The sequence below is a fragment of the Drosophila virilis genome, chromosome 3, assembly GCF_030788295.1.
Source record: "Drosophila virilis strain 15010-1051.87 chromosome 3, Dvir_AGI_RSII-ME, whole genome shotgun sequence".
NCBI lineage: Eukaryota > Metazoa > Arthropoda > Insecta > Diptera > Drosophilidae > Drosophila > Drosophila virilis.
In genome coordinates this window covers 17,212,542-17,227,944 of record NC_091545.1, presented here as the reverse complement: position 1 = coordinate 17,227,944, position 15,403 = coordinate 17,212,542, and the positions used below count along the sequence as shown (strand labels likewise).

The window sequence follows — 15,403 nt, the reverse complement described above, 5'->3', positions numbered from 1 at the left end:
TTAATCTAATTGGGGTTTCGCTTGGCAGACCAAGCCAATACGCTCGTTTTCCTTTCAAGGACAGAGTATCAAAAAGCAAAGCCAGTCAACAGTTAAGCGAGTTAATTAATTTTAACTGTGCCTTCAAAGTAGGCCGCCTAGCTAGTGACTCTTCCCTGCCTCCAGCCCATCCGGTCGGGGCGTAAAAAATGGTGCCCAGCGTGTTATCCCATGCACAAATTTTGTTTATGTATTTTCCGCGGCATATTTATGCACGTTCGCACGAAAAGCAGTTGGCAACAAAATTGGCGATAAATCAGCCGATAATGTCAGCACATTTAACGACAGCGTCATGTTGGCAAAAGGTGGTTCCGAGCTTGGCATCGGGTTCGGGGTCGGGTTCGGTGTCGGGGTCACTTCGGTTGCTAGCGGCAGCATTTTGATAAACTTTGCATTGCTTCAGAGCGTATACGCTCTTTGGAGTGGGCACAAATCAGTTGCTAACTTGGAAGTTGTCACAAGTTTTGGGGTTTTTAGCTGTCGTCGCGGCCCCAATCAGTGACTACTTCCCGTTTGTGTTTGCATCTTAAATGAAGGTGTTGGTCGCCCGAACGGGGACTGGATGAAACAATTGAAAGGAAATTACAGAAGGAAAAGTTTTGCATAGTGAATGTAACGAGAAATGCGTCAATTAAAGCGTAAATCTGACCCAGGACAGTAACAAGTTTATTTTTCACTTAATAAATTCAACCAAATAAATAAATTCATGTAAATAAATATTTGCAAATGCAAATGGCTTTTAGCGCTATAACCAATAAAATTGTAGAGCTTGGAATAAGGTATTGAAAATCAGACACCTGGGTAACATTGTAAAAGCATCAAATTAAACCCTTTTGTTCTTAACGACCATCTAAATCTCAAACTACATTCGAGGTCCTGTTGACCCCTCGACTTAATATACAGTGCCTCGCCTCCACTCGCACTTCTCTCGTTCACATATCTTCGCCTGCCGTATTTATTTGCTCATCTCGGTCTTAGCGGCGCTATTGCTGCGCTCAATAATGGCGCATATTTGGTCGAATGCCGATTCCAGGCTATCTATAAATTCCTTGCCTTGAGCCTGGTTCTTGTACGAGGTCACAATGGCGCCCGCAAAATCGTTCTGAATGGAGTAGCTGCAACAGAGTCGAAAAACTGTTGAAAAAAGAAGTTATGTGGGCGACATGTGTGTCTGTGCTCACCCAACGCCCAGTCCATCCTTGACCACGGGGCCAAAGGAACCGGCTACAACAGTATCGGTGCCCAGCGTGGAGGTGCTTATAATATTATAGTTGATGCGTTTATAAGCCTCAGTCTCAAATAGCGCCGGTTGCGGCAGCCCCTCTAGCTGTGCCGTATGCCTTAGGGCAAACAAATGACGATCAAAGCCCTGTCCCATGGCCGCCTCCTTGGTCAGCTGGCCGTGCACGCTGCTGCACTTATCAATCATGGCGCGCAGTTCCCCGGCGCTGGGCTGCCTTTGCGCTGGCTGTAGCAAAGCCTCACAAAAGGCTTTGGTGGCCATTGTGCAGGGGCGCATGGTCTCGGTGCGACCGTGTCGAAAGGCTGAGGTGCTGCAGGACTCGTAGGTGCCCACATAGCGCTTAAATGCCTGGCGATAGGCCAGTTGGAAAGCTAGCTGTATGATGGAGTCGGGGCTCAGGCCGTGTCGCTTACAGGTGCCCTTATTAAGCTGCTTGTACTGCAAGTAATTCATATCCAGACTCTCAACAATGCTGGCATTTTGTGCATAGGCTGCCTCCACAGCTGCACGTGTCTTCTCGTCGATCTCAAAGTTCAGCGGACGCACATTGATAGTATCGCCATCAGCTGGTGTATGCGGCGTGCCTGCCGACACAAACGGCTGCTGCAACATGTCCTTGTAGACCTCATTGAAGTAACGGAGCACAGCGACGCCATCGCCCCAAGAGTGCTCAAAGTTGACGGCCGTGACGCCGTCGGCGCTGATCAACAGCGACAGTGACTTGTCGAACCAGCTGGCATTAAAAATAACGATCTTTAGCAATTCAGCGCTAGATTAGTTTAAGCATTACCGATTCGTTGCCTTGCCCGCCAGCTGATGCTTTAGCATGGGCACCGGGTTGGCCTCATCAAACAGACCATCCTCTACGCTGTCCAGGCACAGGCAGAACAGTGCTGCGTCAACCTCCCGCTGCAGCAGATCGGCGTTCTTCGGATTGCTGATGAAGTGGGCTCGCGTTTGGGCCCAGTCATTGCGCTGGGCGGTAGTGAGCACACCCAGCGGCACGCTTGCCGGTTCCCGTTGCGAGTCCTGTTCAAGAATGCTTTTCAGGCGACCCAGTATGACGCTCGGGCTTAGAATGTAACCGCTGCTGTCTAGCACATTCATTGCATACATGTTGCCACGTCGCATGACAAGAATGTGCTTTGAGTGCGGCGACTGCACCAGCTCGTCCTTGCCGAGCTTCGGTATGCGGGTGGTGCCAAGCAGGCGGCTATATTGGCTCATATCCAGCGGAAAGGCCTTGAATGCATACGAGGCGTATGTGGCAAAGGCTTTCGGTGCGATGGCCATCCAGCGACGATAGCTGGCCGTGTCTGTCTTTTTGGGATTCATGTGATAGACCTCTGGCTCCAGAATATTAGCCTGCAGCGAGCGCCAGAAACGAAGCGAGCTGATGATCAAGTTTGTGGCACGCGTCAACTGTGGCTGATACTCTGGCCGCGGATCGCCACGCATGACCAGCAGCGGATTGTAGTTGAGCGGCAGAGGCGCACGGTCCGTCAGGTACATGTCGAACCAGGGCTCCGAAATGTAGCTGGTATGCTTGTTGGCCGCATCGCGTTGCTTCAGCTTCGCATGCAGCTCCATGCCGACGCCCTGGCGAAACTGTTCGACCACCTGTTGCGTCTCCCGATGCTCCTCTGCGCTAAGTATGGGCTGCACGGCGGCCAGAAATCGTTCACACGACTTTTCCAGCAGCGGTATGGGCAAACGCGGAAGGGAGCGCTGAAAATAGAGCGTGGGCAGCTTCGAGTTCTGCAGGTATTGATAATGATTGCCATGTGTTGTGGTTGTTGTAGAGTTGCGTGTTGCAGCCAGAACGGCGCCAAAGCGGCTCTTATGCACTTTTAATTTAAACATTATTCGCAATTGAAGCCGGTAATTGAAAACAAAGCGCGATGGCAGCCAAAGTCCACTAGTCGACGTAAACAAACAGCAACAACAATAGCGACAAGAAACTTCGCTCCACAGCTGTTCGGTATTTTTTAGGTATTTTCTGCAGATCACAGCTGATCGCTTGCGTGAAATACTATCGATACATATATATATATATCGCATGCAAATGAAATTAATCGAAATCGTTTGAGCGCACAAATTCAATTTCAGTTTCAATATCAATTTTGATTTAAATTTAAGTTCAAGCGAAAGAGCCACAATTACTCATCGATTTGCCGTTCGCATTTGTATACAAAGTGCTTTGGCGGACTTTGACCTTTTGAACGGCGAACAGAGAATAAACAGCGACGTTTTGCATTTGCATAAACGGACAAATGTCGGGTTTGTCGACTCGGACGGTCAAGTGCCTGTTCGTTCGTGTATTATTGACTTGGCCAGCACAAAGGGCGACCGCTGCTCAGGTGCGCCAAATAAATAAATGGACACACAAAAATTAGTAAAAAGAGAATAAAATTCGAATTTGCATAAAAATTTTATGCCATGTCGAATTTAACGAGCTACCTTTGCTTGTCGATTGCGAATGCGAATAGATATATAGCTATAAAATGTTTACCCTCGATCCTTTAAAGTAAGAAAAATGCGCTTGCTGCTCCGCACAGTCTTGGCATTGGTCCGCTGGGCGCTGCTGCACAGTTCCATTAACATTTGCATAAAATTGAGAGACGCGTTGCCTTCAACGCTTTGGCTGCGAATGTGAATACGAATACGGATGCGGATGCGAATGCGGCTGCGGATGGGTTGCAGTGTAATTGGCCAAAGTGAAATTGCGTTAATATTTAATAAGCCAACAAAAGTGCAAAAGTGAAGCGTATTACGCTGACTGGCAGCAAGAGGATAAGGCTACAGACACACACAGCCTTGGGTGGGAAGAACAAAATTATGCGATAAACGTCGAGGGCCATGAATTATAAAGTGGCGTCGGAGCAAGAGTTTTGTGGTTAAAGTCAGCCATTGGGACCTTAAATGTTAAATTGTTTCGTAAGGTCAGTCGGCGAGCAATCACACTGGCTATTGAAATGAACCTTGCATATTTCGTATTTACATTTGTACTTTATATTTGAAGCACATATTGCTCATGCGAAATATATGAATTATAATATGTGTAATTATGTGTACACTTAATAAGATATAATTAATATGCATTACGGCTTGCGGATAACATATATTAAATATTTAACATAAAGTCGATATGGCGTTAATATAATTATTGTTATGGAAATAAGAGTCAAAAATGTGGCTAATTATTAAAATAATTGTCGGATCAGTATGCGAGTTATTTTCAGATGAAATTCGTTTTTAAAGAAAATATTGTACGCATTTTATTGCAATTAATTTTTTAAAATTTTTTCATTTATATAAAAAATATAATTTTGCTGGCCCTTAATATCAATTGGTTAATCGGCTTATTTTCTTGGGCAATTGTGGCGAAATGGCTTTATTTTCAGTAAAAAAAATTAATTTAACTTGTATTTTTTTTTTTAATCAGTTGAAATTTAATTTACATGTAATAGTATTATTATGTTATTGTTACTGTGGGCTAAATCTACTAAATTATTTAGTAGTACTTCTGATTGTGCTCCTTGGTAAACAGATAAGGCGACATGGGATTCAAGCCCTTGATTCTTTATAAATTGTTGTGGATAATAACAAATTAAATAAATAACTATGAACACTTAAGATTGCTGCTAAACACATGGCCACATCCCGTTTGATAGTTTGAGTTAGTTTAGTTTTGTAGGAATGACAGCTTTCTAGCTTCTTGTGCTATAGTTTGATTTAGTTATTAACCATTGACGTTGTTTTTAATAACACACTGGCAACAATGGCTTAGGCGACAAAAATAGTTATCTTGGGTCTTAATAGCGTTCTCTATTTAAGACAAAATACTTATATTCCACAGCTGCTGCATTTGATATTTATGACTGGAATGGTATTATATTTAATAGTGTGCTTAATGATTTTCTGCTTTCATTATTAATTAGTTCTTTTCATAGACTCAGAGACGAGATTATTAATTAAAGACTGTGGGAAATGGGCAGAAAGAGTATTCGCCAATAAGTCGCCGGTTGTTGACTGGACTCTGAACACAGTGGGCCATCACGACTGTGAAAACTGTCGCCGGCAGGAGCAAGAAAATAACTTGAACATAATGTACCAAAAATATTTGTGAATGCGAAATCAACGTTTCTGCTAAGAGTTCATGCAACACAATAAAACTTTTGTTCATTTCGGTTGAGCTGGGTCGCGGAACGGGTGTCCATTTGTCTGCACCGAATGGAATTCGAGAGAGCGCGCATGGAAAAGGTCAAATTGTCAAGGGATCGGAACGCAGCGGGGCATGCAGAAACTGTCAGACAATTTTGTTAGTTTGTTTTGCGTTGAATGGTGTTAAAAATAAGTCGATTTCTGTGCTGCTTTTGAAGGGGTTATTGAACAGCCCCGGGAAATGGCAAACTAATACAATGGAAGCACTCTAAAGGATGATCAGGTGAATCAGCAAAACACGGTTTATACATTTTGAGCTTATGCACAATAGCAAAAGGATTTGGCTTGTGAAATCACTGGGCTTGAACAGACCTCGGACTAGACAAACATTTGCATATATGCGTAAGCATAAAATGATCCAATCTACCCTTGAATTGCCTACGAGATGCCAAGGATGACGCAGTCCGTAAACAATAATTTGCATATGGAGCGACGTCATCATCAACTCCCTAGGGTGGGTGGTGCGGCTGGTTGGATATGCTTCAGTGCATCGTCACGAGATTAAAAAGCTAAATCAAGAGCAAAAATTAAATATACAATGCTTAAGAAACCTCACAAAGCCAACATTTTGTCCCGGCCTTCGGCTGTATCCTGATGCGAGTTTCCTTTGTTGCTGTTACAATTTGCACCGCAGGCATTCGAAAGTCAATTTAAATTTTTATTTTTGTTCAGGACGTGCATGACAAATAAGCAAAGCCAGCCGGATAAAGCCCAACCAAGATGCCTCACACCAGCTAACGCCCACTTGGCCGATGTCAAATGCAAAACAGTTGCTCCAATTTCCGCCGCTGATTGTGTGGGATGTGACTGTTAATTTTGATAATTCAAAATGCCAATGTTTAATAATAATGTTTCCCATCGAATAAATAATGCAGATAATTGCTTAATTTGCTGTACACTGAACTTTCACTAACACACACAGACACATTGGTTAACACTTTGTAATTAATTTATGGTCAACAGACAGAAGCTGACCTAAACCATAATTAATGTACGGCGTGGCCTGAATCCCTGCGTCAATAACACTGACAACGTCAGGGTTCAATGTCATCGAGCACAATCGATACCGATATGCAACAGCATATTATTGATGATTGTAGATTTTTTAACTATATCAGCCGATTGCCAGAAGGATTGCGCATTGTACGTCTCACAAGTTATTGTTTGTTCAAGATCGCTGACTATACAATAATTTTAAAGACATTCAAGCTAACATCGAAAAATGAGTTCTTGTATCAACAGGTTTCCGGAGGTTTTTGTTTTTCAAGATTCCCCTATTATTATATAAAGATATCTTATCTATTAATCGGATATACATTTGCTTATTGCACTTTTCTTGAATTTCTCAATAAAATTTTTAATGGAAAATAAAATTGTTCTATGTTTGGTGTAAGAATTAAATGTTTACCCAGATATTCATGTTTTTGAAATGTTAAATTGTTGCTATTACAATTGACTTTTTTTTAAGAACAAAGCTTTCATTATTCGGATAATTGTATATTTTTAAATTATACCGAAAATAGTCACCCACTCACAATTCTGAAAATGTTGTTACATTTTAAAAGGGACCCTAGTCTAGTCAAATTCCGTTGCATAGTGTACATGACGGCTACAGAAAGTGCCAATTGCATTGAATTCTTTGCGAATGCAAACAAAAATGGAATTTCTATATTTCTCACATATTGGCAAACGTGCCACACAAATGTCAAATCCATTGATTTGTGATTTACATTGAAATAACCGATTAAATCTTGGATTATTTTTCTGAAAAGCCTTTTGCAGAGATTAAATTGTTCACTATGTATGCAAAAATATTTCGCTTTCATAAAACACGGTAATTATAATCGATGCGAAATATTTTCGATGAAATGTGAAATGGGATTTAAATGAATTTTAATATGTCTGTAAATGAAAAAGTGAAGGAATCTTTGATTTTTGGCAAAGTACTTTGGTAAAATATCTCGTTACCCGGGCGTAAAATATGCTTTCCAAAAATTACATTAAATTTGTGTTTATATTAGTTTTAAGTACGGTATTTAAAATAATATTAGAGACAGACAGAGAGAGAGAGAGGTCGGAGTTGCCTACTTCTGCCTGTTACATGCCTTTGCACAAATCAATATACCCTTTGCAGCCATTTTAAATGGCCGCAAGCGTGTTGTGCTAAAACAAGAACCGCTATTAAATCTTAATTGTGCTGATTTCTTAAGACACACAACTTTGTAGAACTTAGTTTCTGTTCAACAAATAGTGTTTGATGTCTTTTTAATTATAAATTAGAATTTTGGCTTGGCATTAAGTTGTTGGCTTGTATAAATATTCTAAAAAATTGCTTTACAAATATCTGTATATGTGTGTGTGTGATTTTGAGGAGCGTGGGAAAGAGGCAAAATAATGAGAGCCGAATCATTTGATGAAGGCCAGACAAATTACCGCGTGCTGAATTTTGTTTGGCTGGGGCCATGGCAGATTGCTTGGGCGTGCTCAGCGAGCAGAAAGTTGTGGAAAACACAATATCATTTATCACAGCAGCGGCGGGAACAACAACAACAACAACAGCAACAAGAAAATGAGGCACATTAAATTGCTATAAAGTCATCGCGCAGGAAGTTGCGCCGACATGTGAGCGGGCAAAGTGTGGGAGGGAAGTAAGAGAGACAGCGAAGGACATGTAACTTTTGCTTGTTATAAATTCAATTTTTCACGACTCAAGGAGCTAAGGGGCCACGGCTTTCGGTGCGCTGACTCTGCGCTGGCTGGCCGGGCAAAGGCTCGTAATTACATGAAATTTTTGGGAGACGGGGCTGCCAAAGCAAATTGAAATGTTTGCTTTGCCCGATTTCAGTTTTCTTTGTGTGTGTTTTCCCTTGTTTTCTTGTATTTTATTTTATTTGATTTTTGGCTTGCGTGCTAGTGAACGCTTTCGTAAATTTTATGACCAACAATTAACAACTCGAGTGCGCTGCCCGCCGCCAAAAGTCGGCAACACTTTGCACATGTGCCGTTGTTGGTTGCCATTAATCAAGATGGCGTCGGCTGCTGCTGCTGTTGCTGTTGCTGCTGCTGCTGCGGTGACTATCCGCAGCCCGCGAACCACTCGCCCACACTTGCGCTAGCCTCGCCGACTGTAATGGCCCTTAAATTGCCTGTTACACGGCAATCGTAATGAAATCGAAATGAACGGGGGAAATGCGACCAAATAAATCATGGCACAAAATTTAACGCCGCCATCCGCGCACTAACAACAACAAAATGGCCGCGACTGTGCGTCGGCATCATCAGGCATTGCCATGGCCCCCAAAATGCTAGCCATTTTAAGGCCAAGGCACGCGTCATTTGTTTATGGGAGAGCGATGTACCATTTGTTGGTTTCTCATTAAAAATATTTTCGGCGGCTTATGCGCATGCAAAAATGCGGTTTATTGAATTATTTTTGCGATTTTCGTACGTCTCTGTCGCCGAGCTTAATTGAAAATGCTCGTCGTGATTGACGTCGAAAGTCTGGCCAAAAAAAAAAAAACAAATAAAAACGTTGCTGCGATTTTGGAGGACATGCGCAGCACAGTGCGGCTTTCGTTGATAAATCTGAGCTTATGGCATTTGTCAGTCAGCCCTTTGTGAGGCTTTACAATTATCTGGATAACTGCAAATATTCTGCCTAAAATTACCGTAAATGAATTTCGATTTGCCTATTCGTGTTGGTAATGGTTTCGGAATTCTAAGCAAGCACAGCAATTTATTATATACCCTGTGTTTATTAGGAATGGGTTAATATCTTACATACAATCAGAATGAATTAAAAATATTTGATATTGCATAAAATTGTTTGGACATTAACCTCGTTCAACTATAAAGTAGGTGTCTGTCAGTCGGTGTTATCTGCTTAAAAGTTTATCACCATTCAATTTACTTTTGTTTTAAATTTTTCTTTTAAGTGTTCTTAAAAAGCAAAAATGATTTTACGAGCTGGATCGATCTGCTTGCAGTCATATTTCCCTTTCTTTTTCATTACAAAAAAAAAAATAAATAAATAAAAACATAAATGTATAAAGTCTTCCAATTGAGCGCATACAACTTAATTTCCGCAAGCGCCGTCCAAGACCAAATAAATCGACCAAAAGAACAAATTGAAATGCAAATCTGAAATAAATGTGGAGGAAAAACGAAAACAGATAAAAGTACTTCATTATCTTCCGACTGCACAATACTCTCTGCCCAGCGGATTATCAGCTCAAGGTGGTTAAAAGAGTTCTTGAACACTTCTTGATAACGGAATCAGAAGTGACCATGCCAACAATATCTTGCTATTTCAGCCTTGGTCTGGGTCCAGTTTTAACTTGAAATTGAGACAGCATTTTGCCACCCATTAAATGTATGTTTGAAGTGGATCCTCCTGTTAACTTCCATGCAGTTGTTTTTTAGCTTTACTTTTAATGCTTTTACATATACTTTATCGCCATCGTAAGGGGATTTCCCAAAAAAGTTAAAAAATACGTCTGATATATTTATTCCCAAATGGAAATGAGTTTCAACACCGGAACTATGCCCAAGTATATTTTTCCATCAAGTTTCCACTTGCGATAAGTGGAATTGCGAATTAGTTCGCTATTGAATTTTCACAAATATCTTAATGGGGATAGATAGTACAATCCAACAAATCAAGTTTTGTGACTAGAATAGTGGAAAATGTATCCTCAGTTACTCAGTTGTGGGTGCCAGCTTGTAAACCTTTCTTCTTTAAGTACAGAGTATGAATATGTTTAAGCGAACTGCTTGTTTTTGGGAATTTCGTATGCAGTGGCATTGTCCGGTGCCTTCGGCCGTTGTGAGAGAGTCCATTGTGTTTTTGGCAGACGTGATTGCCTTTGTAATGCATTTATTTACATATTTACCTGCTGCAGATGTCGGCATATGCAGATGGTTTGGTATTTTGCTTATATCGAGGCGGCATTCCACTGATGACTGAGATTGAAATGCAGCTACGACGTGTAGAATGCAAATTCAATGCCCTGACAGTTGGCAGTTGAGTTGTGACTCAATGGCTCAATGGAGAAGCCCAATGGTATTCATATCAAGCTACTTCAAAATTGTTCGATTGTTCAATAACGTTTATTTGAATGCCATTTATACGCAGTTCATGTTCGCTAATAGGTTAATGCTACTCTAGCCTATAAATGGGCTGTGCGTTGAATTCAACGCTAAGCAAGTTTGATAGTTAAGACAGGCTGTGTAGCCTAAGTGTCATTCATGATTTAACAGGGGCCTGCATATGCATATTACATATATCTTAATGCTCAAGGGTATCTAACATATGCTGTGACTGGACAGTTAGCCTCTTAGGGACCAAACCATTTTGATTCTCATATTGGGGAGGCCTCAGCCGGCCTTCAGATTACATCAACTCATAGGTATATCTACACATTCTTAGCTGTATATTTATTCTTTTGTAGATCGTTTTCAATGTTTTTGCACATAGGAGTCTGTTTTTGTGCCAATTAATGTATCGGTTATAGGCCTCTTTTTCGGGTGCTGGCACCTGTTGGAATCGGTGGAATTGAGACCGAAATTTCCCACTTTCATAACTCGGTCATACATTATCCGATTTTAATGATTTTTTGTTTGTTCATGGCGTGGCCTATTGATGAATTTGGTATCTAAATCTGGCATCTAAATCTGGCAATTTGATTTTGATTTTTGTACACTATATTATAGATGTCACAGGAATGTTCGGTAAAAAAAACTGAATGGGAAATATTTGTGTTCTTTCAGGAAACGGTCTTTAATGTTACGCGGTTCACTACTTTCGATGCCAATATACACTACCTTATGAGATCGCACAGCTATATAAAATTAGCCCTCATTCGTGTTGCACCTTCACGTTTTTCCAGTATTACTCGATCTTCAGTCTGGCAGTCTGTTTAACGCAGCACAACATATTTGGTTCTTGTGTCGCTTTTGAAAATGAGCAAGATATCTTAAAATTTCGGAATACTCCATGAATAATTGAGTCACACTCTAAGCTGTATGCAGCGAGAAATGTATTATCTTCATGTTAAAGCCAGCTTAAAATAACAATTGTAATGTATATTATGTTGTACCCGGTGCTCTTGTTCTTTTCCTTTTAGTTGCTCCAGTCGTAGCATTTATTTTACTTTGCTCTTCATTTGCACTTAAAGTTTGAGGCAAAAGGCAGAAGAGAATTGCGCGGTTCCAGCAGCTTAGTGTTAATTCCCAAGAAACTCAAACTCATCGCAGCCAGTCTTAGTTACACTTTACAAACACACACACACACACACACACACACAGGCACTAACACGCACACATAACTAAGGGCATCAAGTGCCATTTCGCATGAGTAAGTTGAGTGAAATTAAAAAAAAAAAAGGAATAGCAATTGCAAGAAACTCGCATACGAAACGGCGCGGATAAAATGAAATGCTGGCTGAGTCCTGGTAAAAGGACGACGTCGCGACGCCATTGCGGCGCCTGCAGATTAAAGTGCAGCAAATTTAATTTGGCCTGTTGTAAAGGCAAGTGTGAAAACAAGTTTTAATGCCCTACTACTTCTCATTGCCATGGGGTATGCGAGTTCTACACTTAAAATAAAATATTATTAATGCTTTAACTAAGTTCATTCCATATGTGTAGATTTAAAACCCAATAAGCAAACATTATAGCTACTTCAACAGACTTAGCTATCGACACTTGGATTACAAATTCCTTGTCCGCTTTCGAAGCTCTTACTTGTTGGGAATTTGAAGAGGCAAGCAAGGAAGATAGTACAGCGCGCACGGAAATTGATCGAAAAGGCTTTCAGAGTAGAATTGATAGAAAAGGCTAACATAGAAATCCCTTGTAGGGCATAATTGAAAGTACCAGCTTAAGATATTGACCGATGCTTGTTAATGAAACATCCCATTACTACAATTACTCATTTGAAAACGAAGTTCTTGGATGTGTAATTATAATTGATGCAATTGACTAGGGTATGTCAATGCATTTTAGTAGCCTGTGTCGCGCAATCTTATGCTACTGTTTGCAAATATCTTGTGAAATTTTTAGGGCCTACTTCTATAGGAACACTCTTGCACACACTGCATCTAGTTGTACGCACAATACATTCATTTAGTTGTGAATGAAGAAGGCTAACAATGGCAGACTTCGTGTCATATTTCGACTGCACTTTCCATTGTTGAAAGATTCGGGCATGAAAGTCAGTTGGCTGGCTTGACAAATTCTATGAGCCGACTCTTGAAATTAATATTTTTAGCAATTACGCTCAGCTTGTTTGTCACACACACTCGCACACATACACGCACACAAGCTTTAACTTTGTATTGTGCTTTTCATGGGCATTTTTGTGACATCCTTTTTGGTATTCCACATAAAATGTGCGTAGCTCCAGCGATATCTGTGTTTGGGGCAGTTGTGGGTGGCTCATGCACGCATTTGAAGGCTCTTATAATTGCATTTGGGCAGCTCAAAGGATTTCCGCTAAACTAGGCCCTCAGGCTGCATTTGGGCCAGCCCAACAAGGCCCTATCCGTGACAATTTAATAAAAAAAACGCCAACGCTTTTACAGCAGGCAATGCTTTAAATTTGTGGAATTTTATTGAAATTAACCTTGATATTTCCACGCTGAGTTTGTGAATCCAGGTTCATTAGCCACAGAAATGAGCCAGGCACTTAAGTTTACAAATGAAATATCAAGAGTCCTGTGGGACACACTTTACTCAGTGGTCACTAAGCATAAAGTCAGAAGGTTTGTCCTTAAACACACACACATATAGATATATACACATTCAGACAGACACACGCAATTCGACTTGACCGTTTACATGTACGCATCTTTGAGTTTGATCAAAGGCAGCAAAAACATATTAATTCCATTATGGCAAAGACAATCTGGCTAAAAAGAAGGCAAAAAGAGCAGCATGCTGTGCTGTGCAAAGGGTCCTCTAATGCGACACGCAGTCGGATTTGTCAACATTGCGTATACGCAACGTGCGCTCGTGTATTTGGAAATTGCTTTATGCCCTGCTTCGCATTGTATAAGTAGATGGACATGAACGAATTTGCTACTGATTACGCATCAACTGTCATGGGTTCTGTCCGCCAAACACACACACACACAAACACACAAACACAAACATGCACACACAACATACGCAAATTGTGCAAAAAAAAAAGAAGTAAAATCAACAAAAATGTTTAACTTTGGGCCACTTGCAATACCGTTGGGTCAACATCCGAGAGTGGCAAATACGAGTACAAACAGTATGTTTGCCATTTGTATGCCAGTCGGCAGATAGTTTCCGGCTACGTGAGCATACACAAAAACATTATTGCCGAGATAGATATCTATATATATATATATATATATATATATAAACAAACAAATCAGGCTTAACGCAGGAACAGGGCATAGACACATTGTAATTAAAGCATTAACTAACTTATGTTATATTGTTCGATTAAGAGCGCATTATTTGTTGATTTTGGCTTTAATTAAGCAATTTCCGCACCTGATTTTATGCATTTGTTGTGTTTAGTAGAGTGTTAAAACTAAAATAACAAATGCTGTGTGCTATGCTTATCTAATAAACATTGTGCACAGCTAGTTATTTTAAATTATATTATTTTGCTATGAGCCTCTATTAAATTACCTTATTTACATGACTTTACAGATATCAAAGTTCCCCCTGCGGTTGCCACTTGTGACCTCACGTGTGCGCTCAGGTGCCAGTAATTTATGATGTGCTTCGCTTGTTAAATGAATTTTAATGGAAATCTTTACTTTTACTTGGACAAACAGCAAATTTTGAAGGTAAGATATGTTAGACTTGCAGCTTAAAAAAACTGCAGCACATATACTTATATATATATGTCGGAACAGAGAAATCACTTTCTTTGCAATTAGGCATACTGGCAGTACAGCAAGTCCCGAGTGTCGTTATAGTCACAAAATAATTATATTTTTAGGAGCGAGCACGTCTGTTCTCTATGACTTCCACTTTTAGAATCAATAATTTTCATCGTCCTCGAGCATACTACTCATGCTCTTGTCATTCTATATTCTTCTCTGACTTTTAGTACTGTTAGTGAACATTCAACACTATAGCAAACTGGACGTTATACAACACACTCGGGCCATGCTCGGCAGAGACTATCTTTTTTGTCTCACACCATGCTTTCAGTAGCAACCCTAATACAAGTAGGACAGTTATGTTAAATAGCAGTACCTTCTGTCAAATTCTCTGATTCTTACTAACACTTAATCGTTAGCATTCAAAATAATACTCACAATAATTTATTGGATACACGACACGGCCTTCCTGACATTTCACACGTCCTCGTGTGTACATTTCGCTTAGATCATGCCATAGTCAAAATTGTTGGGTAAAATTTATTAGTCATTACTTTACTTTAAGAATGGCTTTACAAACAGCAGTATCATCGGTCATTGTAGGTTTTATTTTTTTTTATTTTTTTTTTTTTTTTTTTTTTTTTTTTTTGTTGTTGTTCTGTCATCACACGTCTATAGGCTCTTGCTGCCCAGCAACGATAACATGGAGCGGATCCATACAGGTCTTTCAACCTCTGACCCCCGCCATAATATCACCCGCTTCAGCACGCCATGATCGAGCACTTGTGCACGGCGTGAGTATTATGGTGCGGTCTTAGCCATCGTGTATGAGCCCAACCGCACTCTCTCTTAGTGCCACAGTGTCTTGAGCAATGTCCTCAACATTGTCACACTCATCATCTCTCAAATCTATCAACTCCTCCGATACATTGTTGCTTGGAAAAGCTCGCAAATACTCATGTGCATACTTAAACGTGCGCTTACTCGTCAATGACTTTAATAAATATCTGTCTCCATCAAGTATTTCGAT

The 15,403-nt window shown here is 40.5% G+C and overlaps 1 protein-coding gene and 1 long non-coding RNA gene across 2 annotated transcripts in view; one reads left to right on the top strand and one right to left on the bottom strand.

The window, feature by feature from the left end:
* Positions 1-14,804, top strand: part of LOC138911148 (uncharacterized) — a 63,499-nt gene extending 48,695 nt beyond the window's left edge. The window contains exon 2 of the long non-coding RNA XR_011416514.1: positions 14,195-14,804. This is a non-coding gene — a long non-coding RNA (uncharacterized lncRNA). The remainder of the gene's footprint in view (positions 1-14,194) is intronic.
* Positions 671-3,228, bottom strand: CPT2 (Carnitine palmitoyltransferase 2). Its single transcript, XM_002047706.3, has 3 exons — positions 2,073-3,228; positions 1,221-2,015; positions 671-1,154 (listed from the first exon to the last, which is right to left on the bottom strand). The coding sequence occupies exons 1-3, from the start codon at positions 3,143-3,145 to the stop codon at positions 995-997; spliced, it is 2,028 nt and encodes a 675-aa protein (XP_002047742.1). The 5' UTR covers positions 3,146-3,228; the 3' UTR covers positions 671-994.
* Positions 14,805-15,403: the final 599 nt, after the last annotated feature.